The sequence below is a fragment of the Pimephales promelas genome, chromosome 5 (assembly GCF_988280905.1).
Source record: "Pimephales promelas chromosome 5, fPimPro1.hap1.1, whole genome shotgun sequence".
In the NCBI taxonomy this organism is placed as follows: Eukaryota; Metazoa; Chordata; class Actinopteri; order Cypriniformes; family Leuciscidae; genus Pimephales; species Pimephales promelas.
The window spans coordinates 36662417-36682958 of NC_142773.1; the positions used below are offsets into that span (position 1 = coordinate 36662417).

General features: G+C 38.0%; 1 protein-coding gene across 1 annotated transcript in view; it reads left to right on the top strand.

Annotated features, from left to right (window-relative positions):
• Nucleotides 1-4832: 4832 nt before the first annotated feature.
• arhgap21b (Rho GTPase activating protein 21b) overlaps nt 4833-20542 on the top strand; it is a 47347-nt gene continuing 31637 nt past the window's right edge. The window contains exons 1-4 of the mRNA XM_039676472.2: nt 4833-5054; nt 5927-6093; nt 19817-19990; nt 20088-20109. Coding sequence (XP_039532406.2) covers nt 6022-6093; nt 19817-19990; nt 20088-20109 — 268 coding nt within the window. The 5' untranslated portion in view covers nt 4833-5054; nt 5927-6021. The remainder of the gene's footprint in view (nt 5055-5926; nt 6094-19816; nt 19991-20087; nt 20110-20542) is intronic.

A 20542-nucleotide genomic window follows, 5' to 3' on the forward strand; every position in this document is an offset into this window, starting at 1 on the left:
ACATGGATGGACATAAATAGAAAAAACATAAATATATGACATTCAGGTAATGTATACAATAGTTTATTGGTCATACTTAGAATTATGTATGTGAACAAATTCCTAAACCCTTTTAATTTCCATTTGCTCACATCCAAGTTTTTTTTAAAATTATTATTATTCAAAAAATCTCATAGACTAAAGGGATCAATCTTAAATAAAATGTTCTATATAGAACTTTGAAGGGTTCTGTCAGGCGCTTAGAACATTTGAGGAGTTCCAATCATGGGATTCAATTTTAATTCATTTTGTTTTAAATCATTTTTATTTGTAACTAAATTTCGTGAATTAAACAGCTCGTAAACATACTTTATTACTTGAAAAAAATGAAAGTGATTAAACATGAAAGTGTTATGGAATCATTTAAGACATTTCTCCCTGTTTTACATTAAGGGTTCTTTAAAATTGAGTCCTATAGTGTCACGAATCACACACAGAAAGCATAGAATCCACGAGCAGTATCTTTAATAGCGTAGACGGGACGTGAACAGTCTCTGGCCGGGCAGACGGGGCGTAAACCATCTCACGACTACCCCCTTCCACAGCGACTTCCACAGGTCCCGAGAAACTTGACCAACCGGGTCCCCTTAAAAAATTGATAACTTAACGACTGAGCCTGGGTTCTCCCAAGGTTTTTTTTCTCCATCCAGTCTGATGGAGTTTGGGTTCCTTGCCACTGTCGGCTTTTTTTTTTTGGCTTGCTTAGTTGGGGTTATTTAATATTTAACAATTTTATAGATCTGTGTTGTACTACTTTCATGTTATCACTGTGAAGCTGCTTTGATGCAATCTGTATTGTGAAAAGCGCTATATAAATAAATGTGACTTGATTGTGGAGCTCAAAAGACGACTGGCAATGGGAGGTCAAAATAAGATTGGACCCCTTTGAATTTCATTGTATGGACAAAAAACACTTATACTTTTGGGTGAACTCTCAATTGCATGGTCCATAGAGAAATGAATACACTAGACATGGAACCTGTGGACAAATCAGAGGGCCTGTATACCTCAAGCCCATATCGTGCCTACTTTGGCCCAGTCTCCACCCAAATGAAAGCATACAACCACCATTTGATGAAACGTTTTTGGTTTCAAGGAAGTGAGTCATGACATAATATATTCCTGTATATATTATATATTATATATATATATTATATATATTATATATAATATATTCCTCTATTAGGCTGTGAGTTTCCTGCTGTGGATCTAACATACATTAATGTAATGATTCAGCTCTGGCCTTAAATTAAAGATAGACAATGAATTGTGTATTCAACTGGCTCTGCTGGAGGTTTGAGGCTTCTCTGTCTAGACTAGATACATCAGGAAATGACAAAAAATTATTGATGTTGCCTCCTTAAATGTCTGCAGAGAGAACAAGCCAAACTTCAACAAACAAATTGTAGCCTAAATATGCATTTTCCAGCAATCTAAAAATCCTTAAATCACTCACTAAATTGTTATAACTTATAACTCCTGTTATGATATGCTGTCCAAAAACAGGCTTTAGATTAGTAGGGCCTAATTAACCAGCATTTCTTCTAAAAATAGTCCCCCTCCCACCCATTTATAGCCCAAATAATACACTTTAGCGACAGTATAGGCAATAAAAGCTAAAAACATCTTCCTGACCCCAAACTTTTGAGCAGCAGTGTTGTACCCCCTCAAAAAATTGGCTTTCCTAAAACTCACCATGTCCTACATGAGGGATTCATCAAATCATGCTGCTTGCTGAGGAGATTTGAGCTATAATTTTCTAAGCAATCAGAGTAATGGGCAAAAAAAAAATGCCCCAATCATATCTAAGTAGCAGATCATTAGAGGTTGGGTTCTTTTGACCTGGGCTGTATAAGCCAGGCCCTAACAACCCGCAGCTGGATAGCAACACACCACTCAGAACACCTTAGAAACCACATGGCCAATGGCAATGCCACATGGCAAGCAACCACCACTCACTCACCCTCTAAAAATATGGTTTTTAATGTCATCTTAAAGCCTCTTCTAAGGCTTCCATGAAACAAAGGAGTACACAAAAGCAACATGTAGCTGGCATCCTGATTGTCAGTTTTGTTTTCATGATTTGAAAGATAAATAAAAGTGGGGCATCGATAGAGTGAGTGGACATTCAAAATAGAAGATGGGCGGAGACGTCGTGCCTTATTCACACACCTGACATATGACTCCCGCATTTCAACAACAAGAGGGAGTTTCAGTGTGCTCTGTTTGACTGTTTAAGCACAGTTTTAGGGTTTGTTCACTATTTCAATGCACTGGCCCTCTCTGAGGAGTGTGTGAAGTTGAAGAAACCGCAGTATCAAAAATCTGTTTCTGCAATGTAATAAAGGGCAAGATAATCTGAGTATGATTGGTTGGTAATATAATCTCTCTGGGAGTCACATGTGTCTAACAACACCCTCCCAAACACATAAGCTTGCTTTTCTGGACTGTTTTTTGGATAAACTGAATTTGGATAGACTCGGGCTAAACAAAGATGGACACTGTTCCTGTTTTCAAGTTATAACTGGCAGGCATATTTCCAAGTTGGTCACAAGAAGGACATGCAGCTGACTGACATTCTTCCTGGGAAGGCTGCTTCCCGAGAGAGTGTCTGCCGTGGTTTGAGCTCCATTCCAGATCGGACTGCAGAGAGAGGAATTCCCTGGGCTGGGAAGTATTGTGAAAGTCCCTGGTCAGGACGACCTCGGAACAAAGGCCACCCAATCCCTGAAACAGGTGGCCCCTTCGGCTGGCCATGAATGAAAGGAACATTTGTGCGAGCCTCTAGAAACTGAACACTTTTCACTGGGCTCTCTTTTCAAGTTACTGCCTGCTCTCTCTCTTTTTCTTTCTTTGTGTTTCTGAATATGTACAATGACTTATTTCCAACTAACCGAACTAATCATTTTTTCTTCAATTTAAAATTTTAGAGGATCTATCTATCTATCCGTCCGTCCGTCCGTCCGTGGGACTTGGAAACTGGAAACTGGTTGAAGAGAAAGACCACTGGCCTATGAGACAAAGGACCTTGGCAAATTAACATTTGAACTCTCATCCCCACTCTTGCAGAGATCACCCAAACTCACACAAGAATATCCATCCATCCAGCCCAACCAACCAGCCCAACCAACCCAGCCCCAACCAACCCACCCAGCCCCAACCAACCAACCCAGCCCCAACCAACCCACCCAGCCCAACCAACCAACCCAGCCCAAGCAACCAACCCAGCCCCAACCAACCAACGCAGCCCAAGCAACCAACCCAGCCCCAACCAACCCACCCAGCCCAACCAACCAACCCAGCCCAACCAACCAACCCAGCCCAACCAAACCAACCCACCCAGCCCCAACCAACCCAGCCCAACCAACCAACCAACCCAGCCCCAACCAACCAACCAATCAACACCAACACACACACACACACACACACTTTTGAATTATGCATTTGACTTATATTCTGATAAACATTGATACGGACATCAATAATGACTTAAGTGCAATGGAATAGCAAGAAGATGATGGACTAACTCTGGTGAAGCTCTCTCAGATTGTGAGTATAGCAGTCGCACCTCATGCGTCTGCTTTTTGTTGGGGCACAGTGTGTGTGCAGACATTCCTCAGCCACTGCCAGTCGCATGCCAAAACTGCCCGACCCCGCTTTGAACTGGGCCAAACATGTGACTCCAGTAATCCAGACAAACAGTTGTATTTACGAGAGAGAGAGAGAGAGAGAGAGAGAGATGGGGATCTTGTCCTCAGACAAAAGTATCTGTCCAATATTACAGTTGCTCATATATTTGTTGACAGAAGTATATCATTGAAAAGTATTTTCTGTTGGTCAAGAAAAGAAATTATAGGCTACAGATTGAGAGTAGGCTGCCTATCCATATTATAAAATATGGATTTATTATAGAACTCCGATATATTCATAATAAATTTAGCAGTGTTCTATTATTTTTGTTGGCATGATAAAGGTTTTGTGGGAAGAGCAGAGTAACACAAACAGTTTCTTGTATCGCCTAGTCAAATTGTCACAGGGTTACATATAAACAACAACACTGTCCAGTTTTTGAGTTTAGAGACAAAACGTCCAAACAAGACGTTCCATCCCACATCATTGCTCCATTTGTTCTGGTAGCATATGACAACTAAACAATCAAAGATGGGAGGAGAAAACGCATCCTGGTATAGAGTGAATACTTTGGATTGATGCTTTGTGACTTTTACTAATCCCATGTGAAGTTGAACTGATTATAAACAAACTTTCAGGTTCATAGAAATGCATTAGTATGCAGCAAGTGTTTCAGAGACCGCAGCAAGTACTATGAAGAAATTGCTGTGAATTTCCACTTGCTAAGATTCAGTTTGTGTACACACAATTTAGCCGTTCAGTTCTGCCCATTTCTTTGTAGCATGGATTTATTTGATTGTATTTGTCTGAAATGTGTTGTTGTGGTCCAACTGGCCCCAAACAGAAAACTTGCTATGATAACAACATTTGCATTTCTGTCTGTCTACCTTGTTGCCTACAACACTGTCTGGATTAATGCTTCAATAATATAAAAAGTATTGTTCATAAAACACTATAGCTTTGATGAGAAAAAAAAACCAGGAGTGATAAATAAATAGAAAATTGTAAAATAAATAAATAAATAAACAACTTGACAGAGATAACCGATTGTTTGGAGAAAATATTATTTGTAACACCGCAAATCATTGGCTGAAATTTAAACGAGAAGTGTTAGGAGGAATCTGATTGGATGTGAGTCCGCCAGCTCGCGAAAGGGTGGCGTTTCCAAGGATTCCGAGTCCGCTCGAGCCCCGATCCAGCGAGTGCGTCGAGTTGGACCGGGGAATAGGAAAACTTTCGTACTGTTTTTATCCACCTAAAACACTCGGGTTGAGAACAGGACACGGACCTACCTTGTCGTTTAGACTCTTCTAACGAATTAATGAGTTTTTTTTTTGTGCGCAATGGGCGTTTACAGCGTAACATCAGCGCTTTATTCCCAACAGGTAGGTGCTGGCTAGCCATTACAATACCAGTTAGCCTTTACTTTGTTTTGCTAGCTACTTATGCTAACCAGAGCACAATGTTTTATATATCACTCAGAACACTTAAACTTTATCCAACACGCAACGTGCCTAATGTGTTTACTCGTTAAAATTAAGTTTGACACTTTCAAAGTGAATATAAATACATTCTATTGTGTTTGAGTAACGTACTCGACATCAATTCACGGCATAAAGTTTCCAGCGCTGTTAGCCGCTCACACACACACACCAGTTGAGTCTGACCACACCAGATCAAAGCTCTCCGCTTACAATCAGATTAGACTCTCTGTCTTGGGTTATCATTTTATTTTAACAGGATTAAACTTGTTTTATCAACTCGTGTGTATGATATCTCAGAGTTTGAGCGTTTAATAAAGAAAGGTGAAGCCTCATGTAACCATGTGGCTCAAGGGAATGGCTCGCGTTTTGCTGGAATAAGCGACTTTTAGGGCGTTTATGTCGGCCGAAGTCTATTGGACACTGCTGTTTACGGGGTTACTTCAAAACACCTGTCAAAAAGAAACCAGAACAAATCGAAAATCGCGTCAAACGTGTGTAATATATGTATAGAGATCTGAATCTGTGCAGAGAACCATGAAATTGATTACAAAACACTATGTAATCTTGTTTTGAATCTTAAATAAGAATTTCACTTTGAAAATTGTAGAACCAAAAATGTAAACATGTCAATAAACGAGTGAAATATTATGATCATGTCAAAGAGAAAGAGTACTTGTTTATTTTAGTAATTAAATGTTTTTTTTTTGTTTTTTTTTAGTTTAATAAGGTATGTTTAGTATTGATAAGAAGTTTTCTTTTATTTTCTTCCCCAGGGTCTTTTACCCAAACATGTGGAAAAGCAACTCCAGTGTGATGTTGAAGCTGATCTGAGGAGATTTCTCTAGATGTTGGCTGGGGTAGTGAAATTATGGCAACACATTGGAGGAATTCAGGCGACGAGGATGAGCCGAATTACGCTGGCGGATCTCCGCATTGCGAGGTGAGACCCATGGTTTATCTTTACTGGATGCTTATTAAAGGGGCGGCCCCCAGGAGGGCCACAATATGGTGATGGATCTTCATGACCTTTTGGGTTACTAGTCCAGATCTCTATTGTAGGTTGATTGAGATAATCTACCATTCCTAAACGTTTCTTACATATCACCAATTTTTTTTTTTTTATTAAAAAGGGTATCTTTGAAGTCTCCATGATCTCTGATTTAAAAAAAAAAAATGCTTGTGTGCTCTGTTCCACCACAGATGTTTTTTATTCAGTGGACTGTTTGTCTTTGTAATTTGAATTGTGTGCTTGAGTAAGTTCAGGCAAAGCACCTTAAGAAAATACAGGTCTTTAAAACAATGAAAAATACTCTGTCATTTGTCAAAAGTTGATCTTGAATCCAGCATGAATGAGACGATTGAGATGTAAATAGCCTAGACAATCGGCTGAATTTCTGCTTCTGTTTCCTACAGAGTTTTGTGAGACTATGGGGGTGGACTATTGTTCCTTTTCAATTTTTTAATTCCCTTTTAATATTACAAATGTTGTAGATTTTATAATCAAATGTTTTTAGTAAGTCAAACAACTTGAATCCAATGAATAATAATAATAATCATACTTTATTATTATTATTATTATTATCATCCCTAAGACAGTAATATATTATAATACAACGGCACTGTAATTTTAAAAGTATATTTCTTGTTTTACTTTGTTACACTAGTAAACAATACTTTTTAATTTCCTCACTTGCGAGATTTAAACTTTTATTTTGCTGGGTGAACTTTAAGTTTCTGTCAGGTTTATGAGCATTTCTCATTACAATTCTAGAGGAATTCTGAAGAGGCACGATTTAAAACGTAGCACAGACAACGTACTTCATTAAATCGCAGCCTTTTGCTATTTGTTAAGTGCATTAAAGGTGGCATATGTAATAATTGAGGTAAAAATATCCAAAAAATGAGCTACACGCATCAAAAGAATGAGAAGAAATAAGTGCAATGATGTAATTAAAAAACTGGCAAGTTATAGTGCTGCCGAGATATAAACCTAAATTAGCATGCTAAATTACTAGCCCCGGCCCGGCAGGTGTCGTAATACCAGTTCCGGCCATGAGAGGCGGTATGCGGTCGGGCAACGTTACCACCAGCCAAACTGCACTACACGAGTGAGTCGCGCTCGCGCCGGCTTGTGTGTACTTAAACCTGATGTCAGTCGTGTGGAAATACAGCCCACTACTACATTTCAGTTCAGGGAAGAGTTCAAAAAATGATTGGTTGACATTATGCATGAGGAATACATTTTGGTAAGTTGTAGCATACTGTATCTTTCAACAGTGTTCGTGTTCTTTTTCCATTAGCTAGTAGAGATGATCGGTTCACGTGCGCTAGGGATCTGTGGTGTAACATGTACAAGCGCCAAAACGGTATTTATTGTTTGAATTGCATAATAAAATTGACAGAATCTGAGAGCTTAACTAACCTGCTTGCTAAGTGTTAATTGCATGTGTCTCACGGTGAATTCATGAGAGCTGGCAGCAGCGAATGCTGTCAGTCAAATTAATTCAAACTACCAATAAAAGTGTAATATGAACAAAACGAATACCATAAACTTAAAATAATAGCCTGCAGGCTTTTATTTTCCCATATCGTCGAAATGCAACAGCTTGTTTTTGAGACAGGCGTCTATGAGTCGGTCTTCATCATTTAGTGTTGAGATGTTGTTCATTTAGTCTCTGATCTCTAGAAATCTCCAAATGCTCCATGTGAAACTGCGGTCTTCCGACCTTTTACTATCGTGTCAAATGATTTGAATAATATGCAGAGAAAGAGAGCAAAACAGCGCTCGTTTGTGTTGTTTGAAGACGTGAGTGCGTGCGGCAGCGGCACAACACATTTTCTGGAGGTATACTGCCCCCATCTGTTATGGAATATGGAATATTTTTTGATTTTTAGTTCCAGATGGCACCTTTAAGCCATATCGTAATTGTGATTTTAATTTAATAGACAGATGCTTTGCTAAACCAACAGAGAAATATAAGCTAATGTTAAAGGTCTTTTATGTTATAATGAGGAATGTAAATATTTTTGGGCTCATTATGACCTTTCAGATTAGACCGCCAAAGTCTACATGATTAATGGGAAACTCTGACTAACAAAATCTCAGCAGAAACATGTTGTTCAGGTCACAAGATTGAATTAAGTTGTGCTGTTGTGCAGCCTGTTGTTGTTGTGTCACTGACTGGTGTGGAATGCTCAAGCTGTGCCGCTGCTTTATCCGAATTCGCTCATTGTGTCCTGAATGCCAGCTGTAAATTTAATGCCTTGGCTTACCAATATTCTCGTATTGAAGAATTTCTCTTTTGCCAAAGTTCTGTTATGTGGTATTTCTCCATGCATTGTAGTAGCTACATTGTTTGATGGTTGTATCGCTGAGGTTTTGTTTCTAGCCATGTGTGCTAAACCTGTTTTCTAATGTGGGGAGTTTGCATATCAAAAGCAGTCTTTTGGAAGTCCTGGCTGGTTTTTATCTAGAACGATTTTTAGCTTTGGTTAACGCTTTGATTGTTGATGAACTCTGTTGTTGTCCTGCAAACACGATGCTTTGATGCTTGAGCATTTTGGCACAAAATCTGTGATTTTTCCACATTTTTTTATATAGTCTGGATCTGGAATGTATTTGCTGTCTGAAATTCCTTTTGTAGTTTATGAGAAACATGAAGGACTGTAATCTGTAATCATAAGTGTGTGCAGAAGAAATGAAATTCTTTGGATGCTCTTGAAGGAAATTCCCTGGCAGGCTTTTTCTCTAGCGAGGAGCTTCCGTTTATCTGCGACTTAGCTGTGGGGAAGCTTTTCAAAACGGTCTGAACCACACAGTCAGATCGCAGTGCAGCTACAATGCAAACAGCTGGTGTGAAACCCCTTCCTTTAAACACATGGTCAATGTGGGGACCATCTGAATGCTGACACTGTCAAAATAAAACGTGCGAAATTGCTTTCACATTTCTGTTGTGCATTTGGCCTTAAATAGGAAGGTTTGTCTAGTTTTTTCTGCAAGTAAGTTAAGTAGTAACACTTAAGTTTCCCTTGCTCTCAGTTTGAGCCATCCAACGTGGTCTGGATCCTGCAGGCGGGATCCTGGTCTATGAATTAGTTTCATTTTTATTTTCAATTTGTTTTGCTAAAACACTTTGCAGAAGCAGGGTTTTCCTTTATTAAAAAGAAAGTGAAGTGAGCTAAAGGGAAAAAAGTTGAGTGGTGGTGATTTATCTTGGGTATTGCTGTCATGCTGTGATATTAGTTCCTTTTTTAGATGTAGTTAGCTCCCACGAATCAACATTTTTGTGCTCAGTCTGCCGAATCTATCCACTGGCCTTCTGAATGAAGACCTTTGTATAAACCCCTGTCCACATTCATGGCAGGTTGAAGGTCATCTATTTATAGAATCAGCCGATTTGTGCTCACATTAGCCCTCCCCTTTAATCTAATATTCGGCACAGTCTCTGTGTTTCTGCTGAAATGGAGTCAGAGGACGGGATGTCTCTCTTCTGCCAGTGGTAGGTCTGTCTTCATCAGGAGTTTTCACAAGGAAGGAAGGGAAACCTGTTGCCTGCATTTTGATTAGATGAACCAAACATTTAATGTGTACATTTGAAGATTTAAGTATTTGTCTGGTGCTTGTTCTGTGCGTCTCATTTTGATGGAAGAGAAAAATATACAACTCTATATTATCACTGGTTTTTGATTAGTAATGTATTTTTCCTCTGTAAAGTTTTATACTCAAGTGACTAATTTATTTCAACAGTCCTTGGTGTAAATAATATTAGCTCATCGTACTTGGCGTGCAGTAGTACGTTACTCATATTCAAAGTGTTAAAGGTCATTATGCACCGGCTTTGGAATGTCACAGAATTCTGTTCGGCAACTCTTGTACTGTGCATTTCCCAGTTCTTGTGCTATCTTAATGAGGATAGTTCAGACAGTAATTATAATTGTCATCATTTATGGCTCGTTTCCACTGAGTGGTACGGTACAGTTCGGTTCGGTACGCAATTATTTGCGTTTCCACTGTCAAATTTTGTGAATGGTACCAAAAAGCCGAACCGTACAGTACCACTTTTTGGGTACCCTTCCGTTTGGGTACCTAGCACAGTGAAAGTACTAAAAGGTGGAGCTAGACTCACTGCAGAACGCTGATTGGTGGACAGAGTATTGTCACTCGCGCGTGCTACAAGGGCATTAGAAGCATACAGTTGAAATATAGTACTACTGTTATTGTGTAACAAAATGTAGTTTTAAGAGTTTTTCAGGTGAGAAAGTAGTTTTTTAAAGCTCAAATCTGTGGTTTATTTATAGATTTATGATAATTTGACTGAGATCCATTCCAATCGATCACCGGACGCTCGTGTCCCCCGCCTGGAACAGCCTTTCCTCAGCTAGTCGTTCTGATGTTTGCCGCTGACTCGGATGTCTCTGTAGTGGTTAAACATGAGATATAGTTCGTCTTGTATAAACAGGTGATCTTTGGTCTCGTGAATCTATAATTCGTTTCCTGGCCAATAGTTTTGGCAGAAGGCTACGTGAAGTTTCATATCTTTGAGCGCTGAATTATATTTGACTGACTGAATTGTTTCTTGTTATTTATATCTAGTTATTTAAGCATTACTGTATATTTTTTTGTACCTTTTACTTATACTTTTATAATGGCTATTATTGATAAAACTGAATTTCAACAAAAAGAGATAGTTTTGTCTTTTTTTTTATTTTATTACAAGATCATCTGTAAGATCATCATGTTGTTTATTGCAACATTTGTACCAATGCGATATGCAATACATTACATTACATATTGCCTGGAATATGTTTAATATTTTTAAATTTAAACGAAAAGAGGCAGGGTTGTTTTATATTTAATTTTGTTATAAATATGGTCTAACGTTACATAGGCTTGCAGTGATAATCAATTGGCTGTGCGTTGCCTGAACCACATTTGTCTGCTTTAGAATGTTTACAAAGTATTGAAATGAAATCGAAAAGAAGCAGAGTGGTGTTTTATAACATATTTCGTTTTATTGTTGCCTATGAACATACAGAGATAACCGGAGTCGCCTAGCCAGAGCGAGCAGAGTGCCGCATTCAAGAACGCGCTGTTCCATTAACAGAATTACTGGACTCGCGTCCTCAGGATCATTCTCCTGAGTCCGACTTTGCGTTGGCTTCTTGGAAACGCCTAATGCCAGCGCTTGTTTCTAGTGACAAACATGCCGAGAAGCAAGAACAAGATCTGCTGTCTGTCATCCATTATTGTTTACTATGTCGCTTTCTTCGCGCGAAAATGACGTCGATCGCTTCTTTCCAGCATACCACGCCTATCAAGTAAGGGTACTGTTGGCGGTGGAAACGCAAGCCTGATCATGGTGTACCTGACCCGACCCGTACTGTACTGTACTGTACCGTACCGTACCCCTCAGTGGAAACGAGCCATTACTAACCCTAATGTTGTTCCAAACTTGAATGATTAATTTTCTTCATAAAAAAAATATTTTGATCTCCAAGCTGTTCTTTTCCATTTAAAGATGTTTGTTGCTTTTAAGTTTGAAAATGTGTGAGATTTGCGCTGTGAATCTCAGTTGGTTTTTCATACAAATCTATTTTATGGCAGTAGACTTGGACTGTGGTCATGATATATAATTTTTTTTTGTATGGAAAATTTTAAAAATATCTTGTTACTTTAAAACGGCATCACCCCGTTGTTGTAATGTTGACACAATTTCCTAGTTAAATGCATTTGGGGTGGATTAAGTTGGGTGGAGTTGGTCTCTAACAATTTTTTAAAAATGTTTTTATAAATGCTGTTTAGTGCACACTGCATTTCTTGATTTCCCACCCCCCTTTTTGTTCTGGTTTCCTCATTGAATAAAGAGACGCTGGAGGGGTTGACTAATGCTTCCTCCTGTTACTTCACTGGTGAATAAATAACTCCTCATAGAACTTATATCTATGTGATGATTGGTTTTACTGATTAAAACTGACTTAAGCACTATCTGTAAGGTAGTTTACTCATCCTCATGTTGGTCCAAACCTGTTTGAAATTCTTCTGTAGGGCTTAAAAGATATTTTGAAGAATGTTTGTAACCAAGCATTTTGGTGACCTTTGACTTCTATTGAATGGACTCTTTCTTAAACTTCCAGTTAAGAAAAAGTCATACAAGTTTGGAAAGAAATGAAGATGAGTAATGGGGCTGAGTAAATTACGGCAAGAATCAATGCATAAGGGTTTCATCAATAAACACTACATACCAAGCACATTCTTCATGATATATTACAAGATTGTTTATAACATTGACCAAAGTTCATTGGTTTGAAATAATATTTTAAAGTATAATAATACGAAGCTGAAATTTGCACATGATAGTAAGAGACAGAAATGTATTGGTTGTAGCATTCCTAGCTTTCGGGCCCTTTTCCTGTTTCTCTGCCCTGTTACTGATGGTCATATGATTAACTCCTGGGCCAGAAGGGAAAATAGATTCTCAATTCAATAGAAAAAGACAAATTGATTCCAGTCACTGCCCTGCCTTAAAAGAACAGCATACCAGAGTTCCAGACATGTTTAGTTCAGTTAGAGTTTATTCATTTAGGATTAGGGCTGCACCTTATGATTATTTTAATAATTGATTAGCTGGACGATTATTTCTTTGATTAATTGGATAAAAATTTCTATTTTATTTTATTTTTATTGACAAAACACACTATTCCACATCCTGCCCAATGCTGTCCTTCAAACAAACAAAGTCCATTTAGAAAATCCAAACTGGATTTACACACCTGTCCATCAAAAACAGAGCTACCTGAATGTCGGATTGGAAGCCCTTCTGCCAGCGGAGATCTCGCCACCTTTCAAATGCTTTTCCAATGTAAATTTGGGATGTCGTCTCTTTGGTCATGTGTTGGATAGGGGTGTAACAATATATCGTGCCACAATATATCGCAATACAACAATGCATATCGTAGATAGTGACAATATGTATCGTGGATAGTTCCCCCAAAATAAAAAAAATACTGTTTGAGAGAAAAATTTAACTTTTCAGAGTTTTAGTGTAAGTACTACATTAAACCACTAAATAATGTTGATTATAATGTATAATAATGCAATGAGGGAATATTTGCGGGTCCTGATAATGCCAAATATGTCTGATGTTACCAGTAAAAAGTGGCTGACATTATTTTAAATACTGTATATCTAGTCAGTGAAAGAGTGCAAGCAGATTCATCTAAAATAATTCTTCATTTTCAGCTTCAGAATCATGAATATTTTTATTCTGGTGTCAACATTGTCCTTGGGTTACAAGCACCGAGTCCAAGCCTATTTATTTAAACCCACAATGTAATATCAAATTTAGCATTTTAATCAACAGTACATTTTTGGTTAACCTTTTACCATATGTGTTGGAGTATCGCAATAATATCATATCGTGAGTTCAGTATCGTGATATGTATCGAATCGTGACATGAGGGTATCGTTACATCCCTAGTGTTTGCCATATCAAACTTAAAGAGTTTTAATTTTAACTTCCCTCTTCATGCATCTCTCTTCCACACCCCCTTCACGTGTACGCGCACTAACCCACCAAACCCTTCTTGTCGGTTATTGGCTGGAACACTGTTTGTTTTGTTTCGTGGATTGGGTTATCCCAGTTTGTTTTTGTTGTTGTTTGTGGAGCCTGGGCTGTCTACAGAGACTGAGTTTCTTTACAGTGTGTTCAGGGGACAGGCAGCTAGCGGATAGTGAGGAGATGTCTGCTGTATATAATGTGACAAAAAAATGTTTTGGCCTAAAAATCGTGTGTCATCGCTTAGAGCACTTTTAAGCGATGTAAAAATATAACGTTGATGTCGCTACAATTACGGACTGTGGTGTAAAAATCTTGGACTTAAAAAGTCTATGCTGCGAAATTCACATACTTTTGAAAATCCAGCATTTAGTTGATCCTGTTAAGAGCTCATTGTCACAGTTGTAAATGTGATTGGCATAATGCTTTGTTTCGTGGCTGATTGATAAAATCACACGCTTCTCCCAGAAATCCTGTTGAAATGGTACAAATGACTACCAATTTTGTGTGCCTTATGCATCAGACTTTTAACCAGCTGTCCGTGGTCGTGGCATCTGAGGCTGAGACTAACTCTTGTGCACCGTGGCCAGCTGAAAACACCACTACATGACAAAAAGACTATAATGTGAAATGCCTGGAGGGACACTTGTTGACATTTTGTTCACTTTCTTCAGTTGTCCATGTGTTTCAACAAGGGGAACTTGGAGCTTATCTGGCTGTTGCTTTCTTATAAGGAAAACATTCAATACATTGTCCAGGTGCATCTGTGCTCACCATGAATTATTTACAGGCTTACTGCATAACCTGCATAAAAGAACTGCTGCTCCACACTCACCCAGAACAAAAGGATGTTGTGTGTACAGTAGTGTCTGTAGAATGTGGCTTAATATAACTGCCATTTTATACTACTGCTGTTTTTTAATGTTCATCAATAATGAATGCAGTCCGGTAGGGCAGGAAAGACACATCAGCGCAATCGACAAAGTTTATTATGTAAATGTATGGATTTGTGTCAAGTGTGACAATGCATTGCTCTGTTCTTCACTAGCAGTTGTATGGCTGGGCGATAAAACAATTAACAATAATTATCGCATTCGCGATATCATTTTCCTCGATAAAACGATAACAAGAGTTCGATATAATGTTTATGCACCAAAAGCAAAAATGAAAAAGCACTACTCATTTGAACCTTGTCACGCAGATCATTTATCCGCTCGACTCAAAGCTCAAACGGCAGCGCACGCAAGCTTACTGTAGAAGATGCGTTTACTCGCTGATCGGTCTCTGTCACGCAACCACTAAACAGCACTGTGAGATCCAGTGAGAAGGGCTTGAAATCAGCAAAGAACACAAATGTCTCTGTGATTTAAATAGTTTAAAGCCAGATGAAACGGTGCTGACAACCAGGAGAAACGATGTGCGCAACGAAACAGTCAGAAGGCTTTTCAATCTCCATTTATTTATTTACCATGTATTTCATGTAGTAACACTAACTGGACCATGGTATTGTTATGTAGCAAAAAAAGTGGGATTAATATTATTAATATTGAATATATGCTATGGATTAATTAGTTAATAAGAAAATAATTCATGGATTTTTGGTAGGAGAATAGTTGTTAGACTTATCAAAATAATTATCAGCATATATATATATATATATATAATCATTACTGGCTACCTAAAGCTATACTGATGAGGTAAAAGGGAGACATCCACAATATTGTTGGGGGCCTCCAGGACAGGTTTAATCAAGTAATAAATGGGCCATACTTTATGTATTAGGATGTGCAATGTTAACAAAAAAATCTCAATATTTTATTGGTGATCTTGTCAATGATAATATTTTGTCAATAGCTACAATGTTGAGTTTTACCCCTTGAGTTTTAGCGTTGGCCACTTTTCCACCTAGATATTTGCTCTTTTAGCAGCTTTTGATATACCTTTGGAGTAGAGATGCACTGATGTATTGGCACCAATTATTAATTATTATTAACCATTATCAATTGAGTGAAGGCACTTAGTTTTTTTTTAAAGTTTGTTGTGTAATCCAACGTTTTTCTCAGGGTAAGAGAATTAAATACTAGCTGAAACAAAATATAGCCTATACAAAATGCAGCAGGACTCCGTTCACCTTCATGAACTCTCTCTGTTCCCTTTTAGGGAGCATTTCCATAGAAGGCTGAGCTGTGGCCATTTGATTATGGGTTTTTTTGCACATGGAGGTGTTAGTAGAGTATTTATTGGTTTAGTCTGTCACCATACCATAAAGTGTGGGACTATCTGTGCTGAAGCTGCTCCCTGTCCATCTGTTTGGATTACCTAAGCCTTGCCTCTGTCCTAGAGCAAAATCACCACATCCATTCTGCATGACTGAGCACTATTCCTGATTTGCATCCGGTTGGGATTGTGATCTCACGTGAAAGAGACACTGGTAATTTTGCCTAAATCTACATACACTGGTTCTGAACATTCATTTCCATGGTCGAAAAATTGTGTGTTTCAGTTTGCTCTGAGGGCATGAGCCAGGATATACATGTGGGTGTGAAATAATTAATAATTAATGCTATTTTGTGTTGCCATTCTGTAGTTTTTCTTGGTGACGCGCTGTGAATGGATCCTGCCCAGCTGTGCAGCACAGTATGACTGATGTGTTGCCAAAATAATGTTTCCACCGTTCATCGAGTGTTTAGCATGTGCCACACTTTCTGGACATTGTGTAAGGTGGGCTGATGGACAAGGCTCAGATGATAATTTTGCCTATATTAGGGCTGGGGTGGTATATTGAGTTTGTATGATATATCTGTCTTGTATATATATGTGTATAGACTACACTCACCTAAAGGATTATTAGGAACGCCATACTAATAATACTGTGTTTGACCCCCTTTTGCCTCCAGAACTGCCTTAATTCTATGTGGCATTGATTCAACAAGGTGCTGAAAGCATTCTTTAGAAATGTTGGCCCATATTGATAGGATGGCATCTTGCAGTTGATGGAGATTTGTGGATGCACATCCAGGGCATGAAGCTCCCTTTCTACCACATGCTAAAGATGCTCTATTGGGTTGAGATCTGGTGACTGTGGGGGCCAGTTTAGTACAGTCATGTTCAAGAAACCATTTTGAAATAATTTGAGCTTTGTGACATGGTGCATTATCCTGCTGGAAGTAACCATCAGAGGATGAGTACCTGGTGGCCATAAAGAAACAATGCTCAGGCAGGGCGTGGTATTTAAACGATGCCCAATTGGCACTAAGGGGCCTAAAGTGTGCCAAGAAAACATCCCTCACACCATTACACCACCACCACCAGCCTGCACAGTGGTAACAAGCCATGATGAATCCATGTTCTCATTCTGTTTACGCCAAATTCTGACTCTACCATCTGAATGTCTCAACAGAAATCGAGACTCATCAGATTTTTTTTAGGACAACATTGGGCAGGATGTGAAATCACAATTTAAAATAAATATATGAAGAGTTCAGATGCAAAAGCCTCTAAATGCCATTTGAAATTTTCTTCTTTAATGATGATTTTTATCAAACTTGTATATTTGAGTTCAGTAATTTCACTTAAATAAAAATGACTAGGTAATCATCATTGCCATTTAAGTGAAATCACTGAACTTAAATATACAAGCCTGATAAAAATCATCATTAAAGAAGAAAATTTCAAATGGCAATTAGAGGCTTTTGCATCTGAACTCTTCATATATATATTTTTTTTACAAATAAGAAAAGTAGAAACCATCACCATTTAGTCATATAAAGGGCCCTAAAGATTTGTGATAAAATACTATGGCGTGATCTGATACCATTGCTGACATTATGGCTAATAAGAGAGTTCTAATAGTTAGAGTTTTATAAACCTAAGCTTTGCAAATCAGCTTATGTTTTACCCATTACATCAATGTCTGGAATTGTTCTAGTATACAGCACTAACTGTTTTACAGCACACTGTTAGCATCCTGCAGTCAGCTTTACTACTGCTCAGCAGTTTAAATAATGAGCGTAATATTCTGGAACTTGTCACAGCTCTCGACAGAAACCTGCTCCACAAGTTCACACAGGCTCTCAGATTTCATGTCCACTTGCTGTGTTTCACACTTATGAACTCGTTCCTCAAAGACTCGGCCGCTCAAATCAGAATTTAGCACCCTCTGAATATATTCCAGCCACTCAAGGAACCTTAAGACCACTTGTGTGTTGTAGACCAAAATAGACCAAAGCCCTATAGCCTTCTCACTGTTGAGTCAGTGTTCCCTAACACACACCTGACAAAAGCTTAGGATGCTGCTTCCATTTCTTTCCAATAGTGACCTCATCAACTAGTCAAGAGAGGGATAATGAATTTGCAGGCCTCCTTTCCACTGCAGACGTCTTGCAAACATCAGCAGATGTTTTTTCTCAGTGCTGCACATGGGATCGCAGATGAACTTTTGGGCAACGTCGCTTGTTCCTTTATGAAAGTTCACTTCACAATGGAGAGAGAGAAACACCATAATCTGTCATCTTATTTTATAACAATAAAAAAGAGAGATTATTTCATGTTCTTAAACTTTTCTTAACAATGTCCCAATCTTTTTTTTAAAGAATGTTCTTACAACATAATTTAAGAAGTATTCATATTCCTGAAAAGAATCTTCTTTAAAATCATCATAAATAACCTCCAACCTGCCCTAAATCCCTAAAAGTAAGATGTTAAATAAAGATTAGAATAGAATTATGGCCAATGACAGAAATAAATGCAAACATGACCCAGATGTTTTTTTAGCTGTGTCCGTGAGTGTTTTACTACTTCCATTTAGATTCTGAAAATTGCAGATTTATAAACTTATGTAAATTTATTTGACATTAAATTGAGAATTTGAGCATATTTTTTTTTCACTCCATTGCAGATTGTAAGTTAAAAACATTGTTGAATACTGAATAAAGATTTTGACAATTGACTGTTTTTGTCATTTTGATTAGGGTGTTAAAAAAACTTTACTTTATTTAGTTTTTATTGATATTTTTCTATAGTCTAATTACTGTCAAAAAGAAAAAATCTCACTGCATAAGAGTTACAAGACAACTAAACAAAAAATATGTATTGCATATAATCGGATGGTTTCTACTTCAAACTAGAGTCACACTTTTGTGAACATCGCTAGTTTCAGATGTTAGATTTTGTTTATGGAGGGGGAATATTTGATTTCTCACACCTCTGCTGGAGGTGGTTTGACTGTAAAAGGTAGGGCGTGAATATTGGGTAGGTGTGAGACTATAAATACTCAATAAACAGAGCAGTTCGTGCCAGAAGCAGAATTGCCCACTCTGAAATTGGTAGGCATGGAGATCCAGATAAAGCTCAAGGCTTCAGACCTCAACATAAGCAAATCACACAACTTGAGCCTTATTAAAGTAAATAAAATAATTGAAAAAGAGTTCAGAAAAACAGGTTACCACAAAGTTTTTGTCCTCAGTGACAGATTTATCGATGTTAATGCCAGCAAAACAAATTTGAACAGTGAATCTTCCTATGGGGGAATTGGCGTATCTTGTCTATTATCCTTAAATATGCTCCACAAAGGAACATTAACTTCAGATGAAACATAAAACATCACCCACACCCTCCAGACATGACATCAAGCCAGTCCTGACTCAACCTTCAGTGGGCGTACCTCCTTATGAAGAGGAAAATGTCAAGGATGATCATGTCATAGCAGTTCTGATTCATTTATTTTCATCATTAAATGAATTTGTCATTAATTTTCTAAAATTTGAAAATAAAATTTAATTTCTCTTTTCATTTTTACCATATGCGCAACAGATTTGCTGTTTCTCCAAGATGTGGTTGTTCTTCTGCTTATGAAAGGAAGAGCTCTCTTTCAGTGATTTCTTGCTCACAAAAGTGATTCACTGGTGTGAATGCCAGTGGCAATGTGTCACGATCTGGACAGTTTGATCAGATCCTGTATCCCTTGAACCCCAAATCCATTTTATAATAGTGAGGACTTTTATCATATGTGTGATGATTTAAAATGAAGCATTTCCCATTGATTTATTTTTTAGTTTGCAGAAATCTAGATCTGCTACCTCATGATTCCATGTGTTTCTCTCTGTGTAGGATGTGGTGGATCAGGATGATTCTTCAGGAGTGCTCTTCCAGCTGGAAGAAGAGCCATTTTCCTGGCCAGGGCCTAAGACGATTCGTCTGCGTCGCACTTCACAAGGCTTCGGTTTCACTCTGCGTCACTTCATTGTGTACCCACCAGAGTCTGCAGTGCACTCCAATTTTAAGGTAGTGTTCGTCGTTCATTCACAGGAGTTTCATAGCATAGTATTTGTATATTTTTCAATATACAGAATAATCAAATTTTTTGTTTTGTTTCTTATAGGATGAAGACCATGGTCATAGAGGTAAGTTATCGCTTTTAGTGACAACAATGTAATCTATCGTTTTGTCCCAGATAACTTATTAAACACTATGCACTTATACTGTGCACTAAGCACTTTACCATCAAGTGTATGAATTTTAGAAGTTTTTTTTGTCGTCTGCATCAGTGTCTGATATCCCCCAACCCTGCTACGTAAGGAAAGCTGTGACAGTTAAGTGCATGAAGTGTTCAACATTCCACAGTTTTTTAGGTTAATCAAGTGCATTATCTGGGTATTTAAAGTAGGGTTTGGCACGGTTTAAATTTTAACCGGTACCAGTACCGGTACGTGAAATTTGGTACCTTTTTTGGTACTTTAGGAATGTTTTCCAAAAAAACTCAAGAAACTGTAAGTCATTTATACAGTAGAAGTGTTAGTGACATTATGCCTGAGCTGCCTTGGTCGCGTTTGGTCA